The sequence below is a fragment of the Poeciliopsis prolifica genome, unplaced genomic scaffold (genome assembly GCF_027474105.1).
Source record: "Poeciliopsis prolifica strain line A6 unplaced genomic scaffold, Auburn_PproV2 SCAFFOLD051, whole genome shotgun sequence".
NCBI classification, from domain to species: Eukaryota; Metazoa; Chordata; class Actinopteri; order Cyprinodontiformes; family Poeciliidae; genus Poeciliopsis; species Poeciliopsis prolifica.
The window spans coordinates 2,102,530-2,128,000 of NW_026562426.1; the positions used below are offsets into that span (position 1 = coordinate 2,102,530).

A 25,471-nucleotide genomic window follows, 5' to 3' on the forward strand; every position below is an offset into this window, starting at 1 on the left:
GCTACCTTTCAATTCTGGGAACTGGTTTGAGCTTCGGCTCAAGAGGGAGACTCAACATAAAATGAGCTGAACTTCCACCTTTTTACTAGGATCATTGATGACATGTTCCCAAAACATCAATGCTAAACTACAGATGACAATTGGCAGCTTTCAGTTTATATCAACTAAAAGCTGCCAAAACATACACAGGACCTTTACTATTTGTACAGCTGGTTGGGATGTTGCCCATCAACAGCAGTCAGTGGGGGTGGGGCAGGATGGACCAGTTCAAATCAAAACGAGCCAGAGACAGGCAGCCATGCAGGCGTTCAGGCCAAGAGGCATTCAAGGTTTACAATATCTTTGGATCCAGCAAACAATGGCAACAGAGTGACTAATGAAATAAAGAAGAACCAGATCAAGAACATTTAACAATGGAGCTTGAGAAAGAAATCTAAAGTGATCATAAAACCTCAGAGGATTTGTATTCTGAGCAGTGGAATCCAATTCAACCACAACAAACAGACACAAAAGCAAAAATGCAGAGAAATGGAATGATGAGGACCGATGAACACATATGCAAAAACTGTGAAGTTGGTGGTGTGTTGGTCCCAAATGCAGAGAAGCGGAGGCAGCGGCTGACTTTTTTGCCACCTTCCAGACTGGAGTATGGACCAGATGTAGAACCACTATAATCTTTTCATAAGACCTGACCTTCTAAGAAAGCTAAAAATGCTGTTAAATACTACATCCTCAGACGATTTTTGTAGCAAGTTTTTAATATCTAATTTAGTTTTATTCCTATTTAACTCTCTGACTAACACCTCTCTTTCCTGACTATATTTATTACATTCTAAAAAAATATGCTGTATTGTTTCTGACTTTCCACATACTGTACTTGTACTATGTTTGTTAATTATTGTCAGAGTACTATTTAACCCCTTATGCCCAAATCTTAATCTGGATATAACATCCTCCTCTTTTTTTATTCCTATTACCTTTCCTACATTCCCCAACTTTTTTTTAAATACTATTATAAAATCTTGCATTTTATTCTCTATCTCATTGCTCCAGCAATTTCCTTTTACTATATGTTTTACTTATATTTTTGACCTCGTTTTTGCTCATTTTTGCTAAAAAAAAAAAAGATTGGCAACTGGATTCCGAATATTCTGAGATTTCACAGCTTGAAATATTATTAACTAGATTATGTGGGATTAACCAGTAATCTAGCCGAGAACATTGACCATTTCCGGAAGGATTGAACCAGGAGTATTGTCTGATATCAGGATTTCTAATTCTCCAGCAGTCTGTCAAATTTGTACTAGAGATCAAATTTACAAAAATATCACTATAAATGTGGTGCTGCCCCCAAGAGGGGGCATCAGGAGGTACATTAAAATCTCCTCCTAATATTTTATTTTCCAACGTTTTATCATTACTCCAAGGTCAGCAAAAAATATACTATTCATCGCTTTATTATTATATCCATATAGGCACACCAAAATGATCTTGTTTCTATCGATCTCCACTATTACAGTTACCCAGAGAGTCTCCCTGCGGCAAGCGCGAAGTATTGACGACAGCGAGAAGTGGCCGCACAATAGTGACGTCACATTGGCGGTGAGGGGAAAATGGCTACCTCTACTTGGCTGCATGGCACCGCCGCTATGAGGCTCACAGAGGGTCTGGTGTCGGTTCTCAGGGAACAGCATCCAGAGTATCTGTCCGATGTGTTGGCGAACTACAGGGAACATGGCGTGTTTCTCAACCAGGTGACCCTGCGGCCCGTGGCCGAGCCACAGTAAGCTACCTCTGTTAGCTCACTGTGGCTCCAGCCTTTGTTGTCCCTGCGGCAGGAGAGCGAGCATGCCTCTCAGGCTGCTGCTGTTTGTGGTGAAATGGGTTTGACACCTGCGTGTTTGTCTCTTCAGGGCGCGAGCGACGTCGCGGGGCTCGTGGGCTTCAGCAATGCTAAACTGAGCTCCAGTAAAACCAGGTGAGGACGCGATGCTTTTCTCACCACTAAGGCTTGTGATGCTCAAGCCTTAGCAGAGCTGACTGCTTGGATAAACTGCTGATCGGTTGTCGTTTGGATCCCAGCTGCTTTGGAAGCTCGTAGCGCCCAGTCGCCTGTAAATGTGTGTGAGTGCAGATGACAAAAAAAAGGCTCGATCCATTTAAAGTGCGTTGATCTGCCCTATGTTGCCTGATCACACACACAACTCCCAACAATTGGCTTTTGACGTCAAAATGTTCCTACTAACGTGATAAGGTGCCATGGAAGGGAGACGTTTCAGTGGACATGTCCACCTGGGGACAGTAGGTCAGGTCTGCATTTGCTGCTTTCAGCTGAACAGGGTGATTTAAACCTCTGCCCTGTTCTGGGGCTGATCTGAAGGTCAGCCTGCTGCCCTTCCCCCTCACTGCTACTAGCAGATAAGTGTGGATTGTTGAGTTGAAAAGACATTGAATTACTATTTAGCGTCCTCTGAGGTGATCCAAACACCAGAGTTTATTCATTTGGAGGAGGGATCCAATACTTACAGCAAAGTAGAGCAGAAGTATGATCAGAGGTGAAAAGCAGAAAGTTTTATGATGCAGTCAGTATTGGTTATGAGCCGACGATGATGGAGGCCTGGTGGTCTGTGCTGGTGTTTTGAGCAGGTTCCAGGGGCTGTGCCTGCTATCCATGCTGGTTAAAGACAGTTCCAGTGATCTGTTCCAGCAGCACTGTCTGTCCTGGCTGCGCTCAGTGCAGCAGGTCATCCAGGTAAAACACACACACACACACACACTTTTAGAGGAGGAGACATTCATGTGTTCACTTTCTAAGTTCTAACTCTGTTTCTTCAAGAAACAAAAACTCATTAAGGTATTTTAATAGATTTTATTACTGCTCTTTCCAATGTTTATTTATTTATTTTGACTAAGTGCCTGCAGATAATGCATGTCAACATGTCCTGCTTTGTTTGTATGGCTTATTCAACGACACTATCATGAAGTAGAATCCCCTCCTTTGGAAAGTCTTGTCTCTTTACATTTTTAACTGAAATATCAGGTTGGTCACTTTAAAAGTGCCTCACTGCGGTTGAAAGGTTCTCCCATAATGCAATGCAACCCTTCAGAAATACATAGTCATCAGCTGCTCCAAGTTCAAACACTTACTAGTAACAGGATAACAGGAGTAAAAGTAAAATTTATGCTGCTTTTAATAATACAGATTATCATTACCAACATTTAAAATGTAAGTAATCTAATAATCTGTCTGTGATGGAATGAGATATTCTGATCAGGTGAAAGTTTTTTTTTTTCCTAACGTGGTTTGATTTAGACTTTTGCGGGAGAGGTGTTGAGAAAAATATTTCCCATTTAGAGGATTTAAAAAGCAGACTTTCACTAAACAACAGTGACTGTACAAAGAGGTTAAAAACATTCTGGAGACTTGAGTGATGGCTGGAATGCTGCACCCTGCATCAGATCATATATTTTACATTATTTGGATATTTATGATGGGTCATATCAACCTGCCCTGGTATCAGTTAATACTAGTTAACCGATAAATTTATCCAATTATTTATCATTCGTCTCTGCTGTGAACGCATTCAAATCCTGACCTAAACCGTCCGAACGCTGTGTCCCGCTGCAGTCCAAGGCTCCGTGTCAGAGCATCCAGCTGGCGGTCAGCATCCTGCAGGACCTGCTGCAGTACTCATGTCAGCTACCAGAGCTGGCCAGGGAGGTCGGCCTCAACTCCATCCTCGGCATCTTGACGTCACTCCTGGGCCTGAAAACCGAGGTGATTCAGAAGAGATCTCCCGTCTTTATTGCACTGCACATGTGAAATGTTTGAATCTTCCGTGCTACAAAGCAGACGATGTGAAGAGGCGGCTTCTGGGTGAGGGAAATGATGGTGTTGTGTTTGTGGTGTCAGTGTGAGCTTGCAGCCATGGAGGGGATGAGAGCCTGTATGGTCTACTACCCTAGAGCCTGCGGCTCCCTCAAGGTGAGGCATCCTACATGCTCTGGTTCCTTTAGACCTACTGACTATTTAGCTTTGCTGCATATCGTTTGAACAAAAACTGTTTATCTGATGCATGCTGACTTTTCCTTCTGCTGAAGCACAAACTAGGAGCCTATTTCCTCTCCAAAATGGACAGCACAAGCAGGAAAACTCAAGAGGTGCGTCTCCCTGGCTAAACCTGAACTGTCCCACCCCCTGGTTACCTGTTTACCATGCTCTCTGTGTCTCCTCTCAGATGGCCTGTCAGGGCTACAGCCGCCTGCCCTGTCTAGGGGGTCTGGTCGACAGGTCGGTGGGTACCGGCAGAGCCGAAGGATGGACCAATCAAATTCAGTGTCTGCTGGCCTCAGCCAATGGCATTCTGTCACAATTCTACAAAGGTTCTGAAACAGGTAGATATTTTTGGCCGATGATGTGTTCCATCTTCCACGTAGCTGTGATTTCTTTTTAAACGTGGGCTGATTTCTGTTCGTCTCTCAGATGAAGCAGTTCAGTATCGGGGTCCGGGCGTGGAGCTGCCCTTTCCTCATCTCGATCAATCGGACCCGCTGCTCCTTCTGCAGCTGCAGCACAGATACACAGCTGTCTGCCTGGCGCTGAAACACACACTTCGGTAGGAAACACTGACCCTGCAGCCGAGGGCAGCAGATCATTAATCAATATGAAATACGTTTGGGTCTGGATTTACTGGCGATCTGGTTATACTTTAAGGAATTAAAATGCCCAAATAATTTTCTGATAGAAAACCAACAATATAAATGTTTCAGTCACATTACATTAAAATACATTGAGAACAGAGAGGATGACTAAGGAGCAGAGATGTTTATGGATGTGTTCCTCTCGTCAGAGCGGATCCTGCCTCAGCCGTATATCTGCCCGTCAGACCCATCCTCAACCTGGTGTGCCGAGCGCTCGCTGTCAACCCCAGGAACACGGTGAGCTCACATACAAACGCACATAAACATACCCACATACCATGTCTCTCCATCTTCACAAGGACAATGACTTCCATTCATTTGATCAGTTATTTCCACATCCTGACCCTAAACTTAACCATTACCAGTAAATGTAATGGTTGAGTTAGGGCTTAGTCCTGATCTAAGCCCTAACTCAAAGTTCTGCTCCTTCTGGGCCCCATGTTTTGGGCCCCATAAGGATAAGTGGGTCACCACAATGTAGTATTTGTAGGAAAATCAGTCCCATTCATGGTAGATTTGGTGCTATAAGTGTTTTGAAACCAAAAGCTGGAAGATGTTGAATAAGTTAAACTGCTGTCTTATCAATGAAACAACTCAAGATTAGAATGAAAAACCTAACAACCTCAACAGCTGAGAGAAACGTGTCAAACATATTTCAAACATAAAGTCGTCCTGATGCTAAGCTAACGGATTGATTCTGATCCTGTCATGTTTGTCAGAGTTTAACATCAGACGGAAGCCTGAGGTTGCTGGTTCTTCCCAGTGTTCACATCAACACTCTGGAGGTGCTGGCAGAGCTCATCACAGTGTGAGTAGACACACACACACACACACGCACACACACACACACACAATGTGGTATGTGTCAGGAAAATGGTCCCTACAAGATATTACAAACAAAAACTCACACACTCCTGTCTGTCCTCTTGGTGATTTTTTTCACCTTTTTTCTAAATAATAATAAAAATAAAATCAGTTCTAAAATTATTTTAATAACATCATGTGGAGATATATTATGTTTTAAAGAGCAGAGTGTTGCTGATGGTATAAAGGTCATGATGTGTGTGTGTGTGTTTCAGAGTGCGCAGCGGCATGGTGCAGTACGCTGCTGTAATACAGAAGCTGTTTTCTCAGATGCTGTGCGCCTGGGCGGCTGTACCTGAAGCTAACGTTGGTCAGCAGAGAGCTTACAGGTACGCTCAGCCTCAGCGCTCCTCATGAACGCATTACGTCCAGATTAACAGGCTTCTTCTGATGTGGAAATGGAGACAAACAACCAATCAGAATCCTGTTTATTGCTGTGGAGTCAAATTCCACAGCTACAATCTACTCTACTTTAGCTGAAACCGAGAAAAGGCCGAGAATTGGTGCCAGACTGACACTATAATTTTTATAATTGGTAATAATGGAATATTTCATTCTTCTGTTATCATGACTTCATTCTCACTTACTTTTTTCTAATACCATCGCAACTTACCGACGTATTTCTCCAGTTTATTTTCACGCTTTACATATTTTTTCTGAACCATACAGATTAATACCCGAATAATTTTGTTCCTTATTGTTCAGTATGTCATCACAGTTCAGATAGTTTCCAGGTTCCTCCATTGAATTTTTATTTATTTATTTTTATTGTGTCTGAATTCCTCTGGCAGCGTTGCCAAGGCTGGTCCAGGTCCAACCCGTTATAATTTTTCTGGATATTCAATCATAAAATGGAACCAGTCTGATATAAAACCAGTTTATTTTTCCCAGGTACCCTGAATACTTTGTTCCTCGTTGGTTTTCTGGCCTTGTGGCTGACTGCTGGACAGAATGTCTTTTCTATATCACATATATTCTGAGTTTGCTGCATTGCAAACAGCCTGGTGTGGATCAGTGAGCTGCAGGTTCAGGGTGATTCTAACTCTTGGACTGTTTTTTTTGCAGCTCGCTTCGGGTCTCTGTGTACAGAACCTTAGAGCTGTGGCTGCAGCTTGTTGGAGTTTCAGCTAACGTCCTCCAGGGAGCTTCCAGCCACGCAGAGCTGCTGTTCACCCACCTGCTGGCCGACATCACGCCCGGAGCAGAATCTATCAAGGTAAAACGAATTTGCACGTTGAACGAAGAAATCGGAGATGAAACAAGGCCGTGATTCGGGTCTCCCCCAGCTGCGGGCGGGGCTGTCGGCCGATGTGGTTCCTGGAGGGAAGCCCGGCCCTCGCAGGACGAAGCAGCTGGTCATGGCCGACCCGGTGGGGGCATCGGTCCAGAGGAAAGGAGACCCGGTCTCCAACCAGGACACCTGCCTGTCAGCCCTGAAAGGTCAGCTGCTGCCTCCGCTTCAGAGCTCATGGATCGGGTCGGGTTTTGTTCTGCTCACAGGCTCTGAGCTGTTCCTTTTTTTTTCTTTTCCCCAGTTCTCAGACGCATCATACAGACCAGTGGGACGCTTCTAAAGAACGACATACACAAAGTACGAATCTGCCAGAACTGCAACATGCTGGCTTTGGTCAAGTTCATCTTTATTAGTCTGAAGTTACATCTGAAGAAGTTTTATCTTCAGGTGTATTTTTAAAAGACTGATAATTCCATAATTAGTTTCAGAACGATCCGGACAAAACGTTTGATTTTAAACATTAATAAAATTTTCTTCAAAGGACTTGGAACTGTAATGTTACTGTGCTGCGAAAGTCGATTCTAAACTAGTTAACTCCTAGTTTACTGACGTTAGCAGCATGGGATGGTGACAAGTTAAACAGTTTTCACCATTAATGAAGCATCAGTATATAAAAATGTATTGGATTATTAGTCTGAGCTTAAACTTTTCACGTAGAATCAAACAACCCAGAAACATCCCAACATTATGACACCTGGATCTGTGGTCAGATTAGCGGTCAGCCTGATATCTGGACCAAGAACTGTGTCCATGTTAGGTCTCGTGGAGTCTGACCCAACATGAACTCATGCTGCCTCTTCGATCGGAACTTGTGAATTATCAGGAAGTGAAGAAGCCGTCAAACATATATTACTGTTTCAGTCCATCCCCTGATTCTTTATCTTTTATCCCAAATGTCTTAAAAAGAGTTTGGTCATCAATAAACTATGATAAATAATTATTTTTGTAGCTGTAATGATTTTTTATGTGTTATCAAACTTGTGCCAGGTGGAGTGACGTTGGAATCAATGACTCTCTCCTCCAGTGCCTGCTGCAGTCAGGGCTGACAGGGGAGACTGTTAGTAGCCCTTTCTGTTTTTAAACTATCGGGAATAATGGAATGCGTTTTAGAGAACTGAACGTTTAGCTGGGATGATGTTTGTGGCTGCAGCCAGGCAGATTTCTTCCCTCACTAAGACACTCTGTCCTGTCTGTGCCTGCAGCGCCTCCATGAGGTGGTGCTGCCGCTGTGTGTGCGCCTCCAGCAGCAGCAGACGAGCAGCATCACTGCATGCGAGTCTGCAGGGGGCATCAGTGGGCAGTACAGCAGCGCCCTGACCCGCCGTCAACTCTACAGGTAGGTAGGAAGCAAATAAATAAAAAGCCATGTCCAAAATGAGTCAAAACTTTATGACCTCTGAATAGGAAACTATCTGCTCCAATGACCAAAGAAATACAATATTATACATAGTATTTCACTGGGTGCAAATGCTCTTTACACTAGTGATGCCTGATATATCTTTTAACGGTACCGGCCAACACTTTTAATATATGGTCATCAGTCCTATATTAACTAACTGATGACCAGTTAATACAATTATAATTATAGAATTTTCCTGCCCTATAAACACCTTGAAAAAAAATAATCACCACTGTTGTATCTGTCACATAACACATCACTCTCCCTCACGAAACAGAAATGGCAAAACTATCCAAATAAATATTGTCTATTACTATAGGCACATTTTTACTTATTGGACTGATGTATTAAACAGTGGCTACCATCAGCCTCCCAGGTTTGCACCAAGTCCGCAGTCTGTCCTTGTCTGATCCAGTTTCCCAGAATCCTCTCTGCTAAAGCAGCTTCTTCTGTTAACCTGCAGGTTGCTGCTGGCCCTGGTTCTCGTCCCGTCTCCATGCTGGCCTCCGCCTCTTACCTGCGCTGTGTCCATCCTCAGCAACGGCCGCCTGGACCGCAACCTCAAGGTTAGCCAATCAGCTGGCCATTTCAGGTACCACACTGGTACCAAACTGATGAGGGAGAGAAATGTTGCTCTGGTTTCCATACTGAAACCCAGCTGCACATGTTTAGCTGAGCCATCAGCAGACCTTTCCTCTCTGCAGTTTGAAGCTGTCTCAGGCTGACTGACCGCTGACTGACCGCTCCGCCTCCTCTCTCTCGCCCCCATCAGGTTTCGTCTTTCTGTTCCGAGGCTCTGACCATCTGTAACTCCCTCCTCCACCCTCGTACGCCATCCATCGCCCTCCCGCTGCCCCCGCTTGCCCTGAAGCCCCCCCCCACTGCCTCTGTCCTGTCCGGCCCGGGCCCCACCCCCAGGTTGTCACTGCCTACCCTGCTAGGTGGCCCCGCACCTGGGCCGCCCTTCCCCGGACGACACCCGCTCAGCCTGGGCTCCAACTCTCTGCTGGGCTCTTTGGAGAACCATCTGTCCCTGGTTCCAGGGATGCCGGGCCCCGCCTCGGCCCCTGGAGACCTCCTGCTGTCTCCCCACGGCCAGCCACAGCCAGACCCGGCTGGGCTGGGGCCCCTGGACGGCCAGAGGCCTGTGTTTGTCCGCTATGACAAAGAAGAGGCAGAGGATGTGGAGATCTCTCTGGCCAGCGACTCAGACGACAGTGTGGTCATCGTCCCTCCAGGCATGCTGGGAACCGACAGCCAGCTGGACGATCCGGCCCCTGGCTCCCAGAACCTGCTGTCTGCTGCGGCGGGGGCCAGTGTCCCCCTGCCAGGGGGAGACACTGTCACCATGGTTCCCAGCACAGCAGCTCCAGCCTCGTTGGACGTGACGTCGCTGCCCAACGATCTGGTCCCCACCTCCAGCACCCCCGCCAACTCCTTCCCTCCCTCCAGCGGCTCAGTGGTCTCCCTGGTGACGTCGCTGACCCCCGGCTCCGCCCCCCCTCCCGCCGGGGGCCTGGCGGACCCTGTGGCAGTCAAGCCTCAGTTGCAGCAGATGCTGCTGCAGCCCCCGGGGCCTCAGGGGCCCCCTGGCTCCATGGCCCTGCAGGTGCAGCTGCAGAACCAGCTGGCCCAGCAGGGCCGCCACCTCCACCAGCACCCTCCCCCAGTTCCACCCAGCAACCAGGACTCAGCCGTCATCAACATAAACAGCACCGATGATGAGGACGAAGACGAAGAGGACATGGAGGACGATGAAGAGCTGGAGGAGGAGGAGGATGGTCTTGATGAGGAGGAGGAAGAGGAGGAAGGCAGTGAAGACTTTTATGAGGGGGAGGACTATGAAGACTTTGATGATGAGGAGGCTGAAGAGCTGGAAGAGGAAGAGGAGGATGAAGATGGGGACATTCCTCCTCTGGAGGGATCAGAGGACAAGTCAGAGGAGGTGACCATGGAGGAGGAAGAGGAGGAGAAGGTTCTGGGAGCAGAAGAGGAAGAGGGGGAGGGGGTGGGGTTTAACCCAGAGGGGGGCATAGAGGAGCTGCAGAGCAGCAGAGCTCTGTTTGGAGAGGAGAGGATGAAGGTCCAGGAGGTGGAGAGCATCGGAGTTCTGGAAAAGGCAAGGGACGGGGACGAGGCGGGGGACAGGGGGGACGGGGAGGACAACAGTGAGCGCATGGACGACCCCAGTATGCCTCAGATCCTGTGTGTTACTGGAGGAGCGCTGGAGGAGAGGGCCGACAGCAGCCAGGAGGCTGCACAGGCAGCAGGGGAGCTTCAGGACCAGCTCACGCTGTGGGACCAGAACCACCAGCAGAACCCGCCCACCGGGGCCTCAGAGGAGGAGCCCACCGCTCACAGTCAGCAGGTAGGCTCTAGACCTGGACCCCCACAGGGATATAAGATGTTATTCACTTTTCTTCTGAGAGTTGTTGGAAGGCTCTGCTGTAGCAGTCTGTGTTCCAGTGGTTCTGAAGAAGCCTCTGTTGTTTAGAGCCTTTTTAAGTTAAGTTCTTAAATGATTATCAGAAGAATTTGGCAAAATAGAACAAATCATGTGGAAAAACCTAGTGAGCAACAGCAAGACCAGTTGGGTTCCTACATACGCCTGTGTAACCCCAGTGACCTTTAACTCCACATTTCTCTACTTTTTCTTTTCAAAACTGATACTATTTTTACTTTTTTAGTGTCTTTTAGAAAATACCTGCCTCATTTAGTTGGGAAAACAAACTTCTTGGTGTAATAAAAATGATTGAAAATCTAAGTCTGCCAAGAGTTTTAGCAGATCAGAGACTGAAAGATGGATTTGCAATTTGTCCATTTTCTTGTAAATGCAGGAATTTCTTAGTGCTTCCTTTAGTTTCACAATGTTTGGCCTGAAGTTTTCCCAAAAGACTTTAGATTTAAATTCCTTATTGATCCTTTCAAGTTAACAGTTTATGAACAAATCCTCCAGAAACTCACCAAATGGTTTTTGCAACACAAAAAGGCAAATGTTAGCATTTAGCATTAATAGATGCAGTCACAACATTGCATCTTTCGGAAGTAGAATAAGTCCATCAGCTACAGAGATTATCTTCCAGATTTTAAACCACACAGGTGGACTCGGTCAGGTTTTTATTGTCTTCGTAGCGTTTTGTGCTCAGGGAGCCAAGCGTTCCGTCTAAAGTTCCGTCCCGTTGCACAGGAGCCTGTGGCTGAACGTGAACAGGAAGCTGGCGCGACAGAAGAGGTGGCGCTGGAGGCGGAGCTTCAGGAGGAGGAAGAGCCAGTCGTTGTGCAGGAGGAAGCTGCAGCAGGAGCATCGGGAGGCGAGGAGACCCCTGCTGCTCCTCATGATCCTCAGCAGGATCAGGCCGACGCGCAGCAAGGATATGGAACGCAAGCAGAATGGACGAAACCCGAAGGAGAACGAGGAGAAAAAGAGGAGAGTAATGCTGAGGAGGAGAAAGGGATGAAGCGGAAGAGAGAGGAGGAGGACGTAGAGGACGAAGCAGGACCAAGTCCTGAAAAGAAAAAGGTAGAATTTGAGATATTAATAGCTGTTACAGTATATGTTTTCAATAAACTCTTCTTCTTTCATAGTTCTTTTAAAATTCAGCCTTAAATGTTTCCAAATTTAGATGTAAAAAATGTTTCCATGGAAGATAAAATAGCAGCTGAAACTAAAGCAACATTAAAGTCAGTCAGTTCAGCAGCTGGACAGGGTTTAACTCTGGTCAAGGTTTGGCTCTGGTCGGTGGTACAGGAAGTAGTCAGGAGGACTCATTTGTGATTTCATTATCATTTTTCTACCAAAAGCTGGATGTTAAAAGTCTTCAGTCTGGAATGTGTCCTGCAAATCACATTAGTTCTCGCAGCTAGCTGCGTTCTTAAAAGTTTTTCTGTTAATTTTGTTTCCGGAGATTTCATAACTCAATTTATTAATTGTTTCTGTTGTTTTGTTGATTTATTTTGGATATTTAAAATGTCTTCCACTTCCTGTTCCAGTGTTAAATTCTCATTAGAGTTCAGAGTTTATTGATCTTTGAGCATGTGTTCTTGCATTATTATGTCGTTATTATCATTACTGGCAAATTGTCTCAAAACAACAATGTTATCGTTTATCACAATAACCTCTGGGACGATTAATCGTCCAGAAACATTAGTTATTGTGACAGGCCTGGTTCTGGGTGGAAAGGTTTCCTAGCAGACTTTGTTTTTCTGTATGATTGAAGATGATAATAAATTACTGGAGTTTGTCTGTTCTCCAGCAGGACGACGAAGCGATGGCCTCCATGTTGGCAGATTTTATTGCCTGTCCACCTGATGAGGAAGATGTTGCCTCAGGATCCAACCAATCATAAACAAACCGAGTGGACCATCATGGACATTCGCTCGGTTTTCAACACTGAATGACCTCAGAACAGAATCGATTGTCTCCAGTTGTCGCTGAGTAAGCAGGTGGAAAGTGTTGTGCTCCGTTGTGTTGGACATGGAAACATGGAGGCTTCCTGTTACCACCCTGGATCTGACCAGAACTGTGTTGACAGAGTTAGAGGAGCATCGCCGTTTCTCTGGGAAACAGTGAAGCCAAGAAATGTTCGTCAAAAGTCTGCTTCTCTCTACAGTCGTCATCCTGCAGGAAATGTCCTCTTTGGTTTGTGCACCGTTTTTGAATTGTTTTCTGTCTGTAATGTTTTCTTACATTAAAGTATTAAATATCTGTCATGGATATGTACATCATCCAGGCCTGCTCTGAGGATTATTTCCATGCCATATCTGCACATGGTGGATATTTCACATCCAGAAACCCTCTCAACATGGGAAGGGGGGTTAAATGTGCTAAAATGAAATTTGTTTAATAGAATTCTAGTTTGAATTCTCTGAAATGACACTTAAGAGATTATGATGAGTTTTCACTGGAGTTTTATGCCAGAACAAACTTTCATTTCAGTTTTGTCATGGAGTCAGTCCAACAGAATCTTCCAGCCATCCAGACTGATGTCCATTCCTGGGAATATTTTATTTACAGTGAAAGATGATCCCGGATGTCCGAGAGCAATTAACAAGATAATATTTAGTGTTCGAAAGGGTTGTGGAACATAAAGTAGGCAAATATTGGTAATGGGCCATAACGGCAATAAAAAATGATTGGATATCAATATCAGGGCAAATTTTCACATCAGTGCATCTGTAGAATAAACTCACCAGATCTTAACCTGTCAGTCAGTAAAACGGTGCGTGTGTGTGTGTGTGTCTAGTTCTCGGCTATGCCCGTTTCTTGTCTGACGCGTCTTTTTCTGAGGTCGCAGTCAGGAGGGCAGGTGGGTCGAGAGGGATGTTAGATGATGGAACTGCGGACCTTCACCGATGTTTGCGGACGGTTCTTTAAACGCCCCGCTGCTCGCTCGGTGTTTTCCGCCATTAGTCATCCCGGATGGATGTCAGAGGCGAGGAGAGAGAGAGAGAGAGAGAGAGAGAGAGAGAGAGAGAGAGAGAGCAGGAAGGAGGGGTTTGGCTGTCTGATAACATCCGGGAGCAGCGGACGTGTCTCCTGATGGGAGGCGATGACGCGCCTGACGCCCTGATTCTCCTCCGCCTCTCATCCTTCCTCACTCTGCTTCGCGTTGATCCAGTCTGTGCAGGAGCCTGCCTTCTCTTCTACCCGCAGAAGGAATCCCACAGAACCGAACCGGTACTGGATCTCCCCTGGCAGACAGCTGGTACGGACCCCGGGCTGGGGGCTTTATGTCTTCAGAATGATCGCAGGAGCAGGAAGACTGAGCGTGTTTGTGTGTTTTCCTACTGGTAAGAGGAGGCTGGTGGAGGTGATGGAGGCTGGTGGAGGTGATGGAGGCTGGTGGAGGTGATGGAGGCTGGTGTCTGCTCTTTGTTGGCGGGCTGCTGTTCCTCCATCCTCTGTCTGTATCAGTGATGGCTGAGATCTGAAGCAGGACTGGGAACCTCTGCATCATCATCATTATCATCATCATCGTCAGTATGTATGGCTGATCAGCTGTGTGTTGTTTGCCTCAGGGTGTGCTGTAAGTGTGTGTGTGTAAGTGTGTGTGTGTGTAAGTGTGTGTAAGTGTGTGTGTGATGCGCACGTCTCCAGCATCCCCGCTCCATTTCTCCACCGAGAGGCAGAACAAGTGTTGTCGGTTTCCGGTTGTGGTTGTTTGCTTTTCGTCCGGCCTTTTGGTTCCAGTCCGACTGTGTTTCTGAGCAGGAGGAAGCGGGAGGCCGTCATGGGAACAGGCGAGCCGCAGCCGGACGCCGCAGGCGGGAACAATAGGTGGAGAAGAGACTCTCTTTCACACGAAACTCACCTCCCTCGCGTGGCGCACTCGCGGCCTGCTGAGGTGCTTCCTGTCTTCTAGATGGTTCCAGGGTGGATGGAGGAGGAGAGGCCGCTCAAAATGGCAGATTCAAGGTAGCGGCAGCTTCTTGTGCTCCTGCTCCAAAACAGCCCGGTTTGCTGAGTAATGACTCGGGTCCTGTTGGGAGGAAACAAAAACTGGCTCCCAGAGACCCAGAGCCGTGGTTCTGGCTGCTGCGGGTCTCCATCTCCACCAGAACCTCCCGTCATTACATTCTAGACAATTCCGTCTCTGACAGGATAACGTGATGCGTTCAGGGTCACCAGTTCATGGTGCTGTGAGCTACTCTTCACGGGTCTTTGGCTTCCATGTCGGCCTCAGGCATAAGCAAGCTGAGCTGCTTTCTTAATGGGGGGCGCTTGTGACGTCACGCTGTAATAATAGTGATAAAATGAACGGTTTTTATTTTGACAGTCCAGGGCCACTTATTTGCACGTGAATTAGCATGTTGGCTAAATATTTACCTCTGAGCTAGCTAAACATTTAGTCTCCTTGCTCCATAACTGTCAGAGCTGTTGCTGTGAACATAATGTGTCTCCAGGACAAAGGCATGAAAGTAGTGAATGCTGCCTTCATGTAGCTTGATGCGATGGGTTGTTCTATAGAGTCTAACAGTTCGGCTGTGTTGCTCTTCTTTAATGAAACCACTAACTAGCGGGCTGTTTCAGTGGATCCTGGATCAGTGTTCTGTGGTTTCTGTGGGTGCGCTCTGCCTTCTCAAACACCCAGTTGTTTGCAGCTCACACTGATCCAGGTTCTGGTTCTGCTGGAGGTTTCCTCCTGTTACAGGAGAGTACACAATCCTTGTGCTGTATGAGGGATTAATGCAATCAACTATCCACTGTTGTATTTGTTAATTAGGAAGGAAGGGTATGAATACGATGCAGTCTGCTGGACCTCTTTAGATAAACATAGAGGCATGAAGGCAGCATCATGCTGTGGGGTTGTTTTGCTGCAAGTCTTTCTGGGTCGTTCCACAAAGTGTGCAAATCCTCCAGCCTCTCTCATCTAAACTGTTTCTTCTTTTTTTTGGTTTGAAATGGAAAACAAAGAGCAGGACAACAAACACTTCAGGGAAGCTCAACTGGACCAACAGGAAATAAATCAATTTCTATTAACTTGAACTCGACCAGCAGCAGATGACGGCTGCAGAAGATTTGTTAATTTTAACTGGGACGTATGTATACTTTTGACCTTGTGTATTTATGAACGCTTAAAGTAAAACTTGTATATCTGATTCTTCAGTGATGATCTCAGTCCACCTTGGAAAAAACAACACCTTTACACATCCATTCAGTCAGTCCACATTTTCTCTATTATGTGCCAACCTGTTACACCCTCAGCACTGCAGACTGTAACAGAGTGTTCCTTTTCATTCAGATCCCTCTAGTTCTGCTTCACAGTGCAGTTGAATCTGATCTGATCATGTCAGCTTGCCTCACCGGTTTCGGACTTGTTGCCCCGACCGTCCCGCTGTGGAAGTGGAATGATGGCGGAGGTTCCTCTGGGAACACAGCAGCTAACGTTTGCTGCAGTGCAGCCCTGAAATTCTGACCCTGAAAACTTGGGCAGAGCACAGAAGGTTCCTCCGCTGGTTCTGTGTCTGAGGCAGCAGGCGGAGTGCTGGAGCGTCTGGTCCAGTAAGGAGTGGACCGAGGCGTCAACAGACGCTGTCACACGACGGACTGTGTGAATCGTGCAGCTGTCCTTTCTTGTGTGGTCACTTAAAGCTCAGACTGATGGCAGAAAACACAGACGATGACAAAAAAACGAGAAATTCTTCCACACAAGGAGAAGAGCTGTGCAGGTTTTGTTGACGCTAACGCTCATTTCTCACAAAACACAAACCGATCATTTGTTCCTGAAGATGACACATTTATCTCCTCCTTTTTACCTCTGATTCCTTCTACCTTTCCCACTTGGCCTGGTTACAATGAGGCAGGTGCTAGGAGACAGGATGATGATCTGTAATGTGAAAAATATTAGCTGGATCCATAAAGGACCTTTTCCTTGATGTACTGCAAGGAAAAGGTGGAATTTCCTTGCAGTACATCACATTGCTTGAATAAAGAGAGCAGAGTTCAGAATGTTTCCTGGAAGCTAACGGCCAGTCAAACCACTGAGGTGCACCGGTTTGTCTTCCTCCCTCGTGGAACTGCACTACAAAACACACCCTGAGCCTGAGTGCAGAGTAATACTTACTAGATATATTAGAGTTTTATCTTCTGTAGCACTTTACTTTTACAAGAGTCAGCTACTGTGATCAGAATCAGATCCACTCAACATGTTCAGTTTCACAGTAAATGATTTGCATGGAAAGGTAAATCAGAGTAAATCTAACCAATCTTTAATGTTAATAACAGATGAGTCCTGATCATTATCAGGAGGAATTGTAATTGTATTTTTGAGATGGAAAAGTTTCCTTCAGACTGCGAAACTCAAATTGAACATTTTTTCCCCCCATGTTGCCATTTGCACTGATGACATAGATGCAGAAATAGTGGAGGGTTCTGATAGTGGAGAGCCCTCCAGTCCTGATTTTAATGGAGTGAAACTAGTAACTGCTCTCACCCACTCAGAAGAAGCCTTGTGTACAAAATCGGAGGTAGATATGAGCTTTAGGACAAACGACTGAAGACGCCTCATCTCTGCATCACAGGTTGGATTACACAAGAAGATCATATTTATATTCATATCATGGAGATTGATGATGTTTTTTTTTATTAAGCTAAGTGAAGACATAGAGATACGTTTGATTTATATTAATGACATGAACTGGATTGCTATGTTAAGCTAAACTCTCCATCTATCAGAGTGGAGATAGATGGAGGAGGATCAGAACTCAACTCCTTTTGATGCAGAGGAGCAGTGGCTCCACTGGCCAATTGTCTAATGAACAAAGCTTATGTGGAACCATAAGGGAGGGTCAGAACAGTAAATCTAGATCTATGCTTCTAGACTCAGTTCTTTCTTCAACAGAAGCAGCAGCCGTGAATGCTGAGTGCTGTGAAGGTGGTGCTGTGGGTGGAGATGGCAGGAAGATCGTGTTTGGAAATGAAGCAGGAAGTGATGCGAACAGAAATAAATCCATTTAAATCACATGAAAAGGATCTACATGTTCTCCAGATGATCTTTGTGTTTCTGAGCGAGAGCTCACCTTCCTCCTCTGTGCTTCTGCAGACTCTTCCTCTCTGTTCTCCTCTTCCTCCGTCAGACAGCTTATCCACGTCTGTCGCTTCCTGCCCACACAGTGGGACTCTGGCTTCGTTAGAATATGGGTGGGCATGGAAGAGGCAATCCATCAACCTGCCAAAATCTGGACACACACACCCATACACTTCCTCTTCTTCTCTTCCTTGATCATTTCTGTCCAAAGACGGATTCAAGCTTTTCTGTTTCTTTTTTTCCCCACCAGAGCTGAACCTCATGGGCCTCATGGACCTCATGGGCCTAATGAACCTCATGGGCATCATGGACCTCATGGACCTCATGGGTCTCATAGACATCATGGGCCTCATGGGCATCATGGACCTCATGAACCTCATGGGTCTCATAGACATCATGGGCCTCATGGACCTCATGGGTCTCATGGGCATCATGGACCTCATGGACATCATGGACCTCATGGGCATCATGGACCTCATGAACCTCATGGGTCTCATGGACCTCATGGGCATCATGGACCTCATGGGCATCATGGACCTCATGGGCCTCATGGGCCACAGTCCAGGTCCAGCGACGGCTTCAGGTTACTATTGCGGTCAGTTCAGATTCAGAACAGGGTTCTGATCTGATCTGGACCTGAAGCTTTCTTTACGATAAGCTCTACTGGAGACGGTTTTTATTCTTCTGCATGCTGTTTTTCTTCCACAGTCCTGAAAAGCTGATTCTAAAGCTGGAGGTTTCTTCCTGTTAGAGTGGAGGTTTTCCTCTCCACTGTCGCCACATACACGCTTAGTCTGAGCGATCGCTGTAAAGTGAAGTTACTGTTAGTGCCTGCAGATGCAGATGATGTCTGATTTCAGGATGCCTGGCCTCTTCCTGTTAGAATCGCATCAAGAGCAGAAAAACAAATGTAGATTTCAGTGCCTTCGTTTCTTGGTGTCTGTTCTGCTGAGCTCTTTGCTGTGGTTACGGCCAGAGATCCCTCAGCCCTCACCGGCTCTCCGCCCAGGGATCCAGTGATGCTTCCTGGGCTGAACGGAGGTTCTGTTGGCCCTGGTGTTGGCTCTGACGGAATCCAGATGTTTCGGATCAGGCCCTGACTTCGCAAAACACGAGGAGGAATAATGCCACTGACGCAGTAAACCTAAAGCATTGCTCTGTTCCAGGCAGCCATCTTGTTCTGCCTGAGTCCAGAAGACCTTCACGTTACGGTTCAGAGTCAAAGTTCTGACTGAAGAACATGTGGGATCCTCAACCTGCTGCCTCAGGATGAGGAAGTATGTCTGAAGAGTACGAAGCTGTCAGGTTGTGACACCATATCACTGTTAACACACACTGCGCCTCATTATAAAAATCATTTTATGTTTGAACAACAACCTATTAGTTTCTTGGTTATTTGCTACTCAATATTTATCTTTCAAAGCCCAGCAAATCATCCACTGTTAATTATATAATGTAATGTATCAGTAAATTCCCCTGTTTTCTTTTATTTAGAGGTGGGTTTCATTCGTCCATATCCTCTGTGTTTTTCTGAAGTAAAACCACATGTCTAAAACCTCCTTTATTAGTGTTTCTGGTTCTACCTGAAGGCTTCAGAATAATGTTTCTCAACGCTGACCGGGAATTAGAAAACAAAGAGGAAGCCCAAATTTGGGATGTGCCGTTAACATTCCCAGGATGGTTACCTAACCTCTTCAAAGAGAGAACAAAGCGTGAGCTCTGTGATGCTCTGTTTTCCATGTGTAGGTGGTCTTGCCCACTTCTGATTATTAATAGTGTTGGACATTCAGAGCAGAATCTGTTTGCAGACACATGGACTGAGCTTTGACTCTCAAACTTGAAGTCAGAGGAGCCAGGTGTCTCAGTAACGTGTGTGTGCGTGGGTGCGTGTGTGTGCGTGCGTGCGTGTGTGTGTGTGTAGGACAGAAGGTCCCGCTGCTGTTCCTATCATGATCATGTTGTTCTCATTTGCATTTGCAGTTGAATTCAGAGTGTGTGAAGAGGCTTGTAGTGTTTCAGAAGAAGGAAGAATCATTTTGTGACCGTCTCTGTGTCCCGCTCCTCAGCAGCGAGCCCCAGTTGTGGCCGGTGGGCATGGTACTGAAGGGCAGCTCAGAGGCGCTGTGTCCCCCCCCATCTCTGGAGCTGCGCCCGTCCTGCAACAAGAGCCAGCCCTCCCCTCCTCTGGGCTCCAGCTCACAGCCACACGACGGAGTCATTTCTGAGGACAAGGAGCCCATCAAGTACGGCGAGCTCATCATCCTGGGGTGAGGTCGTGCAGCGGACACTTTCACCAAACGCTTTTTCTCGTGACTAATTCTTGAGTCGAGTCTGAGTGGCTGACTAGTCCAAGTTACTGTGAGACTGGGCTCCCAGAACCAGACCGATCTCCTCACAGGATGCTGTGAGATCCTGATGAAACCCTGTGCAGCTCAGTGGGAATGTTCAGTCTGTGATAACATTATCATACGTGTCATTAATTATATTTCATGTATGAGTTTGATGGCAGTGAGACCTGATGAGGACGGGAAGTGGAGCTGAAAGTGGCAGCAACTATTTTCTTCAAACAGGATTGGAAATGAGGGTCAGACTGACATGACAGTGTCATAAACATAATGTGACGTCTGTTATGAACATGAAGGAGTCTTCATGAATGTTTATGACTTTTGTCATAAAGTGTCATTCAGTAAATAATTTCACTTTTAATGCTTTTAATGCAAAGTTGAATGTTTGAACGCAAAGTTGCACTAAAAAATTTCATTAAAAGTCGATTGAAAGTGTCAACGTTGCATTAAAATTGTAATTATTTACTGAATGACACTTCATAACAAAAGTCAAACATTCATGAAGACTCCTTCATGTTCATGACAGATGTCATGGCAGTCTTATGCACATCCCTTCGAATAAAATGTCACTAAAATGAGTTTTGGGTTTAGATTAAACTGAAGGGAGTGCTGAGCTCTGGGCTGACTGGGCTGACTGGGAGCAGAAACTGGGAAAGACAGAAAAGGATCCATGAAGTGAATTCCTGCATGGTGTTTGGATCTGCTGCCACTAACCTGATGTGTGTGACTTTGGACTTTGGGTGGATACGTTACTCTGATACCCAGAGACAAATTCACACTGCATCATATCTGGCAGGAATTATATAATATTACATATTCAGTAGAAGTGATGATGGTTTTCTCATAAGTCTTTCTTTAGATTGTTATTGTTTTGTTTCCGTAGTGGAAGCATGTTGTAACAGAATCACTGTGTTTAGCAAGTTTGAGGATTAATTTGACCTCGTTTGTAGCATTTCTATGATTATGCAGAGAAACAAAATATTAAACCTTGAAGTCTAAATCATGTGCATAAATAGGAAACGATGGACAGACAACATAACACCCTGATTTATTTTGATTTAAGTTATTTAAGTTTCCCACAGTCTGAACTCAAATAGCTTTTTGTTTGACACAGGGTGAAAGCTTGCAGTTTGGACTGATGACTATATTTCTGTGAAATGGCTTGAGATATGTTGTGAATTGGTGCTATATTAATAAACTACCATTGAACTGAACTCAATGGTAGTATCACGTATTATCATTAAAGCAAATCTCTTGTTCTTACTCCTCCCAGCCACAATGGGTCACTGGCAAATGGTGACAAAGGTCGTAGAAGAAGTCGCCTTGCCCTTTATAAGAGACCGAAAGCCAACGGGGTCAAACCGGATGTTATCCACAACGTCTCAACACCACTGGTGTCAAAGGTAGTTACCCTAAAATGTTCTTTCTCCACCAAAGAAATATCAGTGGGACACATCACAAGACCATGCAGTGACCTTTGACCTTCCTGTTGGCAGGCTCTCAGCAACAAAAGCCAGCACAGCATCTCCTACACACTGTCACGGAGCCACTCTGTCATTGTGGAGTACACACATGACATCAACACAGATATGTTTCAAGTAGGTTCTTCTACACACGCACACACACACTTCCTATCCTCCACACAAACCTGAGAATTTTATTTTCTTTTAAAATAATCCCACAACAGGTCGACCAGATGTAGCGTTTCCATTCAGAAAACAGAATCGAAAGCAGAACTAATCCTGTTAGAATGTCCATAAACACACTTACATGCTTCAAAGACATGAGGGGTCGAGTGTGTGTGTTAAACAGTTACCTTTTAGGACTGCAGGAGGAAGTCAGAGTACCTTGAGAAAACCCTCAAACCTGCAGAAAGATTGGAACACAGAACCAGAACCAACGGCACCACCATGCAGGTCCAAACAAAGAGCCATTCTGTACTAAAATAAACTGTGTATCAAAACAAACATGGATAAAGCTCATAAAAGCTGGGGGGGTTTTCTCGTATCTGGATGTAATCAGTAGCTGCACTGTAAAGGACTACAGCCACATCTGACCAACACCAGCAGGTCAGGCGGGTTCCCACCGTCACTTATTTCACTTTATTCGATCTATAACCTGGGGAAAATGTCTTCTTATAAGTGAAATAATCTGAGAATGGAACTAGAATTTTTTTGAAGGAATAACTCACTTAACCAAGCTCCAGTTTCTTGCTGAAAAGTTCATTTTACTTCATGTGTTCTAAGGTATTTGTGGTAGAAACTAGATAATACCCGATCAGACTTTGTGTTTTTGCAGTGACTGCGCCAGTTTATGACGATTTTCACACAAATATGTATTTTTTAATTCAATTTTTAGTATCAGTTATGTCAAAATAACGATTATTTAGACAACTAGTTCTGAGTACTTTTTCCATGTGATCAATGAAGGTGTAAAGTAAAAGCAGAAACAGTGATGTAGGCGTAGTGGGCTGCCTGGGCGAAGCCAGCCACCAGGTCCGGCTCCTCCATAGCGGAACCTCAAGCCCCTGCTGCCGCTTCATGTTTCGGTCGTGATGAATTTGTCTCTGTGATGACATCGACCTCTGCCTGGCTTCTCTCAGATCGGCAGATCTACAGAGAGCATGATCGACTTTGTGGTCACGGACACGGCAGGCGGCAGCAGCGGTCACGGTGCGGGTGCAGCAGGGGAAGGCGGTGGTGGAGGTCAGTCAGCCCAAAGCACCATCTCTCGCTACGCCTGTCGCATCATGTGTGAACGCAGCGCTCCCTACACGGCCCGCATCTACGCTGCTGGCTTCGACTCCTCCAAAAACATCTTCCTAGGGGTCAGTTTCTGCCTTTCATCTGGTATAGCAGAAGTCAAAGAATATCTGTTTTTAGATATCTGAATATTTCTGCTCATTGCCAAAGTTTGAATTATGTTCAACATATAAAGGGAACAGCAACATTTATGGTTTTAGCTATATGTGTGTGTGTTAAATGTCAGGAACGGGCTGCCAAATGGAGGACCTCAGACGGCCTGATGGACGGCCTCACCACCAACGGGGTTCTGGTGATGCACCCGGCCGGAGAGTTTGTGTCTGAACCTGCTCCAGGTGTGTGGAGGGAAATCTCAGTGTGTGGCAACGTGTTCGCCCTGAGGGAGACGCGCTCAGCCCAGCAGAGGGGGAAACTGGTGAGATGACGAAAACAAACCACTGCCTCTGATTAACTGTGCGTGTAAAACCAGACACACTTTAGAAAAACAGTTTTTTTCTCACTTGCTGAAATGATCTCAGATGGAAATTTCAGTTCTGATCAGCACATTCGTTTTCATTCACAACAAAACATAAGTGATTCGTTTCTTTGAGCTCAAATGTTTGCATACACGGAGTTAGACGCGAGTTAAATGGAGGAACCACTTGTGCTTTGGGTCAGAGGTCAGGGGTGAAATGTTCTTCACCTGCTGGCTGAAGTTGGAAACAAGAGTTCAGTTCTCCTCAGTGTGAAGAACCAGGAACCAACATGAAGTGAAAAACCTCACAGAGAAGAAGAAGCTTTCACTGAAAAATCACCAAAAGAAACTTTATTACAATTCACAAGCAAACAGAGAACAAGACCTTAATTATATCTATGAATATATATATATATATATATATATATATATATATATATATATATATATATATATATATATATATATATATATATATATATATATATATATATATATATATATATATATATATATAAAAGCCCCAAATCATTCATAATTATTTCTATTCAACCAAGAAGTTTGATTCTGATCAGAAAATTTTTAATCATATTCTATTAGTTTCTATTCACATTTTTTTTAAATTGCGTGTCATAAATTGTTGATTTCACAGTAATCAAACCCTCCTTGTGTGTTTTCAATCATTTATTCTTGGTAATTAGCTCCAAGCAGTTGGAAGGTCTCTGTGCTATCACCCTAATCTTTATTGCCCTCAACGTCTGCAAAACATTAATACTGAGTTAAAACCAACATGTTGGTCAAATCAAAGATTACTTTAAATCTGCCAGAGTTACGAATAACTGTGACCATAACTGTAGTTTATAATGCAGACCTTGAAAAGATGCATCTGAACTGAGTTGACCAGAACAACCCTAAACACCTTTCGGACAATGCATGGATAAGATTAAGAAGATTATTGGTGTTGGAACAGGAAATCAGACATTGATGCTCTTTTCTAACAATGTTTTTCTACCTCTTTGTCTTCCTCTGGTCTTGTTTCAGGTTGAAAACGAGTCAAACACTCTCCAGGACGGTTCTCTCATCGACCTGTGTGGGGCCACCCTGCTTTGGCGGACCCCTGCCGGACTGCGCCACATTCCCACCCTCAAGCAGCTGGAGTCCCTTCGGCAGGAGCTGAACGCCGCTCGGCCCCAGTGCCCCGTCGGCTTCAATACCCTGGCCTTCCCCAGCCTGGCCCAGCGCGAGATTGTCGACAAGAAGCAGCCCTGGGTCTACGTCAACTGTGGCCACGTGCACGGATACCACAACTGGGGCTATCGCAAGGAGAAAGGGCTCACCAGCCCGGGGGGCACAGCACCAGCCGGCACTGGTGAGAGAGAGTGTCCAATGTGCAGGAGGGTAGGCCCCTATGTGCCTTTGTGGTTAGGCTGTGAGGGCGGATTGTACTTGGATGCCGGCCCCCCCACACATGCCTTCTGCCCCTGTGGCCATGTGTGCTCTGAAAAGACAGTAGGGGGGTGGAGCCAGATCCCGCTGCCCCACGGCACGCATGCCTTCCACGCTGCCTGTCCCTTCTGCGGTACTTGGCTGACGGGGGAGCAGGGCCACGTCAAACTCATCTTCCAGGGGCCCGTCGACTGAGGCTCACACACACGCACGTACACACACACACACACGTACACACACACACACACACACACACACACACACACACACACACACCCACACGTACACACACACACACACACAGGAGCCTCTCCCATGATGAAGGACTTCAGTGAATGACTGGTGACTAAGGACTGTGTTCTTGAGCAAAAATGTGAATGCGCTGATGTACAGGAAGATGACTCCTTCCGTGATAAAACTAAAAGCAATAGTAGATGCCAAGGCTTTGAATGGAAGAGCTGTCTGGAGAAAATGTAAATAAATAGTGTTGAATTGAATCATGGTCTTTTAATATCATTTGCTCTGTGCTACCCTTGAGTCAGTGGGTCCACTGAGGCAGACTGCCTGGATGAAGTAACCCGGTCCAAAACAGAGACCAGAATGTCAAACCTGAAGGGGCTTCAGAAAAATGATGGTGTAACAGAACTCGGCATACTGGAACATCCCCATCTTATGTGAC

General features: G+C 45.7%; 2 protein-coding genes across 8 annotated transcripts; both read left to right on the forward strand.

Moving 5' to 3' along the window:
* The first annotated feature begins 1,596 nt into the window (after nt 1–1,596).
* On the forward strand, nt 1,597–12,983 carry pelp1 (proline, glutamate and leucine rich protein 1). 2 transcript variants are annotated; one of them, XM_055058699.1, is made up of 19 exons: nt 1,597–1,754; nt 1,914–1,978; nt 2,647–2,752; nt 3,629–3,778; nt 3,914–3,985; nt 4,102–4,161; nt 4,239–4,395; nt 4,484–4,616; nt 4,851–4,938; nt 5,421–5,509; nt 5,781–5,894; nt 6,631–6,781; nt 6,852–7,005; nt 7,101–7,156; nt 8,062–8,195; nt 8,722–8,824; nt 9,031–10,626; nt 11,446–11,778; nt 12,512–12,983. In XM_055058699.1, the coding sequence occupies exons 1-19, from the start codon at nt 1,614–1,616 to the stop codon at nt 12,602–12,604; spliced, it is 3,795 nt and encodes a 1,264-aa protein (XP_054914674.1). In that variant the 5' UTR covers nt 1,597–1,613; the 3' UTR covers nt 12,605–12,983. The 2 variants fall into 2 exon arrangements, with proteins under 2 accessions (XP_054914674.1, XP_054914675.1); XM_055058700.1 differs by having other exon boundaries at nt 12,515–12,983.
* A 780-nt stretch (nt 12,984–13,763) lies between these two features.
* peli3 (pellino E3 ubiquitin protein ligase family member 3) lies at nt 13,764–25,289 on the forward strand. Of its 6 annotated transcripts, none has more exons than XM_055058692.1 (7): nt 13,764–14,048; nt 19,852–20,052; nt 21,404–21,533; nt 21,627–21,728; nt 22,733–22,957; nt 23,119–23,307; nt 24,388–25,289. In XM_055058692.1, the coding sequence occupies exons 1-7, from the start codon at nt 13,798–13,800 to the stop codon at nt 24,985–24,987; spliced, it is 1,698 nt and encodes a 565-aa protein (XP_054914667.1). In that variant the 5' UTR covers nt 13,764–13,797; the 3' UTR covers nt 24,988–25,289. The 6 variants fall into 6 exon arrangements, with proteins under 6 accessions (XP_054914667.1, XP_054914670.1, XP_054914672.1 ...); XM_055058695.1 differs by having other exon boundaries at nt 13,864–13,963; XM_055058697.1 differs by having other exon boundaries at nt 13,873–13,963; nt 19,855–20,052.
* The last annotated feature ends 182 nt before the right edge of the window (nt 25,290–25,471 follow it).